Genomic DNA, 7801 nt, shown 5'->3' on the forward strand with positions numbered 1-7801 from the left:
AACAGAAGAAACCTCCTACAGCATTTAACAAGTCCTTACACAGGGCTGGCACATGCCAGGCTGATAGCACTGTGTGCTTCCCAAAAGAGCAGCCTTGAAAACCAGGAGGATAAATGCTGCACTTACAGAAGCATATTTCCCCGAGCTGACAGAACTTGTTCAGGGCGACAGCAACAAAGCCTCATTCTTCAGCGGCTCACGTGCCCAGATCCGACGGCCTCTGCTTCAACCCTGGGTGCATCAGGCAAGACAACAGCTCGTGTGCAGGCAGCAGTGATCTGCTGTCGGTGGGGTATTGCAGTCACCTCTTTTATCTTTGATCCTAACCCTAGAAGAGAGGAGAAACGGCTCCTCTCCCGCAGCGCCGAGAAAACAGTATCAGCATTGAGCGAGTCTGCTTCAGTACATAAAAATAAGCTATCAAGAGGACATAATCTGGCCATGTTCCACGTTAGGCTGTGCCACACAGAACATCAGGCCTCGACAAGAAGCTTTCATTTAAGGTGGTTCCTCCCCTCTCCCCAGCCAAGGATAAAAAGATGACAGCGTTAGCCAGGAACAGTAAGTCACTGAGAAGATAAAAATACAGCAAAGATTTCTTTACCTCTTTGAAAAGGAAAAACAACAAGGACAAAAGATGCTGATTCTCTCACTCTGTAAGGAAACAACACTGGAAACCAGCATTGTAAGTTTATTACTTAAAAAAAAAGCCTCAATATTACACTGTTGTTTTATTTCCCTCCTGTCCAGAGAGCAGAAAACTGTGCAACACATTTGCACTCACTACAGTGAGGAGAAATGGCCGAAGGCAGTTCCTGATTAGTATGAGGAAGCCCCGGCTGCATCCCATCCTGCAGCCTGCCGAGATCAGGGAGAGGGCTTTTTCTGAGTTTGAGTCTCAGATATCACCAGCTTTCAGTAAAGCTCAGTCCCGTGGCAAGGAAGAAGCATACAAACCGTGGGTGTATTTGACTGTGAAAGAAACTTTGCCTGCAGTGATTTCAGGAAAAGGTTTTCCTGAAGTAGGTAAAACAAATGCTGTATTCAGTCCCACTAGAAAACCCCTTGTAAGTAATTGCAGGTAAATACCCATTAAGCAATGTAAAAGCAGAGTTAAGCACTGAGCAGGAACTCCTGCATTACATGCTGAGCACCATTTATCACCCTATGCCACGAGCGACTAGTGAGAACCTCTGACTTAAAAGACACATTTCCCATCACCTAATTAAATTAACCTCTAAACTTAGTAGCTCATACTTGCTCTTAAACTGACCTGTTTCACCTCGGCAGTTGCTGGGATGGGGGAAACACATCACATATTATATACAGTCAGTCTTTCTGTGAGCAGACACCGAGCCTGTGCGGCACAAAACCCGTCTGAAAACGCGTGTGTGCTCCAGAACTCAACCGCTCACTGCTTGCCAGGAACCACATCAGAGTAATCCTTTAATACTCCAACCAAGTGGTCATTGTGAGTCTTAAACCGACGTTTCTTCTGGGAAGCAGGTTTCTTCCTCCTCTGAATAGGAGCCTACAAGAAGGCAATAAACAGGAGTCAGGAGATCTGTGATATCTGACCCGATGTGTGACGATGAGCCCTGCCTGAGCCAGGGGTGGGCAGGGAAGGGATGTGCTGGCTTGTTTTGGCAACAACAGCATTCAATTCCAATCCAGGCAGGGAGATGACCCTGGGGACAGAGCAGAGCCTCTGTATCCCAGGCATGGGGTTTATAGCTGAAGTTTCTAAACACTTCCATGCGGCCACAGAAACAGGTACATACTCCATAGCTCTATCCACAATCCCATCAGGATTTCAAAGCAATTTAGCAGAAGACTTAACCTCCTTTCCCCACCTTTCTCCCGAAATATTTCTACTCCTCATGTATTGCACAGCTTCCACTTTGGTGCTTACAGGGATTTCTGGTGTTGCCCTCTTGATGCTGCTTGGATTAACTACAGTGGCTCAACCAAGTTATAAAAATCACTGATTGTACCACTGCTTTGTGCAGCTTTCTAATGCTGGTCAGACTTCCCCAGGCCACACAAAGCTGTACACAGGTTTGGAATTAACACTGTAGGGGGTCAGGAAGGGATTGGAATCTCCTAGAAAGATGTGTAATTTTTATCTCTTACTATTTTCTTTGGTCCGGTTTCTTGCATGGAAGAAATACCCTGTCGTTTCAGATACTCTGCTATCTTCTCCTCATCCATAGAATCCACGGGAATGCTCCTCCACAACTTCTGAAATTCTGAAAGACCAAACAAAGCCTGGGTTTATATCCCAGTGAACAAACCCTGGGCAAAGCCCCTGCATAAAGAGACACGATTTCAAACCCTGAAGCAGTCAGTCTGTCACCGCCAGCAGCTTCCCCATAGCACTGCCTTCATCCACTCCAAAGGCTGGATGCACCTCCAGAAAACACCCAAAAAAGAACAAAACCAACCAACAACACAACAAAACACCCTCAAGCTAAACAGCACTCCAGCATCAGGAGCACCCGCAGGCAAATTGTGCTTTCCATGTCTGTTTGCTACAGTTTCCATTTGCCTGGCATCTCTAGAGCTGTGTAGGCTGTGAACGTGTTTTATAAGCTTCAGTTCAAAAGAAGGTGAAGGGCAGTAACTAACCATAAATGGCAACTTCATTTACACAGCTTCTGCTGCCATTGTCTTGGGAGACTTGTGATCCCATAGTCCAATTTGCTGAGGATTCGAGACATTGACTTCAGTGGGTCTGAGCTCGTTTATCACTGTAACATAATCCACTCTGTGCTGTACAGATAATAAATTACTAAAATTCCTCTGGTGTTAAAAAGAAGAGAGACACCTTAAAAACCACAGCAGCAGGAAAAGAGACAAGAGACAGTAAGTCTTAATTAGAGCAGCTGCCATCTGCCTGCACACTCTGTGCTTCACGTAAAGTTTCCCAGAGCCTCTGGAATGCCTTCTCCAGGCAGCGGCTGGTACGATCCTACCTCCCTTCATTCCCCAGGCAGTGAGTTAGATACATCCTGTCAGCAGGTTTGGCTAACAAACTATAAATAAAACACGAGGCACACATAGCAACACAAGACTAAATTTTTCCCTTTATTTTCAGATAAATTTAGTATACAGTTGTCAAAACAACCACAATTCCTGCATGCTGAAGGAGCTGTCCTGTGTGCAGCAGGGGATGAAATGCCCCAGTGACAGTCTGCCACAGATACACCAGCTCTGGGCACACTGCAACCAAAAGGCAGTGCACAAAATGTGTATGCTGTCCTACACTTGGACCAATTCCCTTTCTAACGCACCTTGTTTTCCTATGGAAGTACATGTTTTAAGTGTCAAGTGCTTCTTTTCATCCTGGTGCCAACAGTAAAGGGCTGTCCAAGCTTTCCAGGAAACAAAAGGAATTTCACTGGTGAAGAACGACAATGCTCATTTTTGGTAATGCAGCATTTGTGGAGAGAACTAAATCCTGTCAAAACAGGACTTTGGGTTACAGGGAGCTAGCTTTCAGCCTGTTTCTCACCAAGGTTATGCAGCACAGAGGGATCAGGGTGCAAATTCCTTAAGGGAAGGACTGACACTGTAGTCAAGACATTCTCTGTCTGCCCATCCATTTTGAGGGGGATTCCAGGCTTTCAGCAGTGCCTGCTATCACAGATCATCCCTCACCTCATCCTGCTGCAGCAGGTGGAAAAGGTTGTGTCATGATCAAAGCTGAACAAGCACCAGAGAGATTTCTCAGCAATGAGACTTGGATCAGCTCTTCCCAGCAGAGCCTGCACAAGGGCCCTGTTGCATCCTCCAGAGTGAGCACAATAGGCTCTTTCAAGCTATGTCCTTTCTGTTTGTGTTCCTTCCTTGTCCTCCACACCCAAGCTGGACTCAGCTGGACACTGTGACCTCGTGGTGTTTGGAAAGATGAATCAGATGATGGATGTGCAAATGTAGCACCTGAACTTCTACATGAGAGTGTCCTCTTATTTATAATATCCTGCTACAAACAGATGATGTGTCTCCTCACTAGAGTCCAGGATAAATGGACAAATATGCTCTGGTGCATTAAAAAAAGCTGAGATAGGTGCTTAAGGTTAAACGGGTCTACATTCTTCTGGGGAACAGAAGTGAAAAATTAAACACTAGAAAATGAATGTTCAGCTCTTCAGGGATCAGCATGCACACAAGTGCAGACCACAGTTAATATCTAACTGCAGTGTTCTGCCCTTCTTGTAATGCCATCATTACAGCTTCACATCCACCCTTTCAACCTGGCCAAGGAATACAAATGGAACAGCCACCATGAACCAAAACTGCAAAGCTAAAATGGACTTTATGGACAGATAAATTAATCCACCAATTGGCCTCACCAGAGTCACAGTGTCTTATTCTGCAATTCCACTTAAAAATTCCTTCATCCATCAGGCTTTGATTGCAGTAACTGCAAAAAGATCTTCTTCCCATGCTGGAGCTCCACTTAGGGCTTTAAAACACTTATTGCCTTGGGAAGTCACACCGCCATGGAAATACTCCATGTTAAAGGATTGCTTGGAACCAACAGCACAGGATAAAGGTGAAGAAGCACACTGAGCTGCCACCCTTCAGTGCATTCGAGCTGTCTGCACTTAGGATGCCATCCAAAAGGAAAGGGAGATCCATCCATCATCTCATCACAAAACCAGCTTGCTGTAACACCAGACACTGGGCTAAATGCAAGGCTTGAAGAAAGGGAGCAGCTGGCTGGCATTGAACCATTTCCTCATTACCTGTTGGATTTAAGTCTCCAAGGACTATGCCCCCATCAGCTAGGGAAAGTGTAGACCTTGGGAATATGCTCTCTGTGTTATTGTGACATCCTCTCTGAAATATGAGAACCTGTGGGAAAAGCTGGCAATAACTACAGCTCTCAAGAAACAACCCTGTGCACTTGTAACTGTGGCATTTCTGCACCTTCAAAATTATACCCTTGACCTGAAACAGGAAGAGATTTCTCCCAGTTTCCTTGAGGAGAAACTGCACTGCTGTCACCCTGGCCCTTGCTGTGTGCCTGAAGAGCTGACAGCAGTGACAGAAGGCAGCTCCTAGGGAAGGTTTCAATATAATGGATCCATTTTTTACAGTGTCTTTCTTCTCCCTGTGGAGATGGCACAGGGAGCTCGGTGCTGGTGCGAGGAGCAGGAAGGGGATGGTTGGAGCAGAGAGCTCACCACATGCTGGCCTGCTCCAGCCAGGCATGGAGAACAGGTTGGGATGCACGAATTCCTGCGGAGTGTGTAGCCATTATGATTACAGAGCACATCCAGTTTTCCTTCCCTGAGTCCTTTTAACTGCTAGGTGATCTTTACACCATCACAGCATGGTGAAGGTGAGAGACTCTTCTTTCAGAGCCACTAAATGATTTCACACATCAGCCAGAATAAGTGTATAATACCTATGGAAGGACAAGAAGCCAGCAAGGCTTCACCTGCCTGCAGCTGACACTCTCTCCTACAGCTTAGGCTGCTGTGACCAGACAGAGCCCAGAAAAAAATCCCCTGAGGGAAAATATTCCCAGGAGTTTCAGGCCAAAGCCACGCAGGTGCTGTGAATCCTCAAGGAGATTTGCATTTTGAAGAGAGCTTTTAAGTCCCCGATTCCAATACAGATCTGCCCAAGAAGAGGCATAGAGCTGTGATCCTGAGGCAAGTGTCGTGAACAAATCCTATATGCAGTACCTTGCAATTTGATCACTGAAATATCTTAACTCAGAAGCTTGACAGAACCAAGACTATTCACAGGATGTTCCCTTGCTCCTGCAGAGGGCTAACCTCTGGTCTTTCAAGTAATAAGAGGAGACAATGAGAGAAGAGCTGACTGAAAGGCCAGTTTAGATGCTTGCTGACATCCAGCAACATGATGTGTGCATGCACAGACTCAAAACCAGAGGTCTGACCAGCAGGAAGCAGCAACACACACTAAACAGAGGGCAGCATAACAAAGATTTTACAAACACCTTCTTTCTCTGAAATACCCAAGGGGTAAGGATGCACAGTTACCTTGGTTTTAGAGCACTACGAGGTGCCTCACAAATGAAAACAATTTGTATTGACATCCCTTGAGTGATTACAATCTAACACACTTCCTTTCTAGAAATGCTTACACTTGGGGAACGAAGTCATGGGTAAGTGGATGTGTGGTGACTCTGGAGCAGCTTATCCTGCACTTCTGGCTGCCTCACCTGCTCTTGCAGGAAGGTAGAGATGGCTCCTGGAGATAAAGTGATATATCACACTGGTAATAAAATCTGCCATAGATTAAAAACAACCTAAAAATCTTCCCTAAACTGAGCCAAAAGCTGAGCACAGGACAAGATCAGACAACAACAGGGCAGGAGGGAAGAAACAGCTGAGTAGCAGGGAAGATGGAGTTCTGTTTCCCAACAGTCCCAGGGAACACAGCACTGGATTTATACGAGAAGGAAAAGGTGCTTGATGTCAAATCTGTGCTGTCCCCGGATCACCAGGGCTGTAACTGAGCACTGATCCCAAGCAAATTTTATATTGTTAAATGTACGAGGCCTTTGCCATTCTCTAAATCTCTTCAAATGGCCTTAGGAAGAAGCTGAAAAACATTTAATTAAGTATCCGATTTTTTTAGCATTAAAATGCTTCCTATAGTGCATTCAGTCAGGGAAAGATAGCATCTCCAGCAGTCAGGCAATCAGACTGGCCTTTCAGCATTCAGCACAGGGGTGAAAGCCTGGTTCACATGCAAAGTGCTTCTCCCCAGCACAAAAAGGCAGCGCTTGACTTGGCTGAAGCACCTGAAATCTGGCCTGGCTTTTATAAATGCTTTCAGCTCCACACCACTGACAGAAGATTAATTAGCCAGGAAGTCAAGAAGGAACACATGCAACCTGAACCTTCCTTGGCTAATCACATAAAAGGAAGAACAAAAGCTGTTCCTTACTCCTAAAACCTTCTCCAGTCCCCTTGGGATGACGATATATAGGCACTGCTCTGCTGCTGCAGTACATTGGGATTTATTTTCACAAGGGGAGAAAGAAAAGCTTGTTCAGCCATCAAGGACAGAGGAAGGCACTGCCAGAAAGCAGTTCCTCCCACTACTTCAGACAGCAAGCTCCAAATTGCCCTGGCAGCTCCTCTTTTTCTGCTGATGGCGCTCAGACAGCGGTGGGAGAGGACCTTCCGAGGACAATCCCAGCCAGCACGCGGAGAGTGTCATACAGCACAGCCATGCACAGAGCCCTTATTTCTTAGGATAAACATTAAACTACAAACATATTCTGAACTGTCATCAGCTGCTAGATCAAAGGGGCTGCCAACACTTCAAGGCTTATTTTGCAGCCTCCTAAAAACTTCATTTTTTGGAGATAATGAGCTGCAATAGCTCTGCTAATGTAGGAATGTGTCACAACTCATCTTGTACGCAGACAACCCTGCCAGTGACTCCCTAAGAGACACCCTTCTGTTGCTCTGGAAAGAATCCTACAGCAAAACAGCTCGGGAGGATGGGTTTTCTCCATCACAGGATAACATGGTTGGAAAAAAAGGTTATTCCAGATGCACTAAGCGAGTGAACCTACTCAGGGATGCTGTGGTGGATCACAACAGAAAAAGTATTCTTTTCCCCTCTCAAAACAAAGCACCAAAGGAAAAACCAAACCCAGCAGGAACAGAACAAACAACATCACTTCTGGATCAGATGGGAAGCTGCTGCCACCTGCGGATAAAAGGAAGCAGAGCCACTTTGAACTACAAACGCTGCACTCCGGATCCCTCGGCGACACACGCTATAGGCTTACACGTATACCTTC

At 45.9% G+C, this 7801-nt stretch overlaps 1 protein-coding gene across 1 annotated transcript in view; it reads right to left on the reverse strand.

Annotated features, from left to right (window-relative positions):
- Positions 1-671: 671 nt before the first annotated feature.
- GTF2E2 (general transcription factor IIE, polypeptide 2, beta 34kDa) overlaps positions 672-7801 on the reverse strand; it is a 20473-nt gene continuing 13343 nt past the window's right edge. The window contains exons 6-7 of the mRNA XM_009078653.1: positions 2134-2249; positions 672-1531 (exon numbers count right to left, since the gene is read on the reverse strand). Coding sequence (XP_009076901.1) covers positions 1412-1531; positions 2134-2249 — 236 coding nt within the window. The 3' untranslated portion in view covers positions 672-1411. The remainder of the gene's footprint in view (positions 1532-2133; positions 2250-7801) is intronic.

Source organism: Acanthisitta chloris, unplaced genomic scaffold, assembly GCF_000695815.1.
Source record: "Acanthisitta chloris isolate BGI_N310 unplaced genomic scaffold, ASM69581v1 scaffold42747, whole genome shotgun sequence".
Taxonomy (NCBI): domain Eukaryota; kingdom Metazoa; phylum Chordata; class Aves; order Passeriformes; family Acanthisittidae; genus Acanthisitta; species Acanthisitta chloris.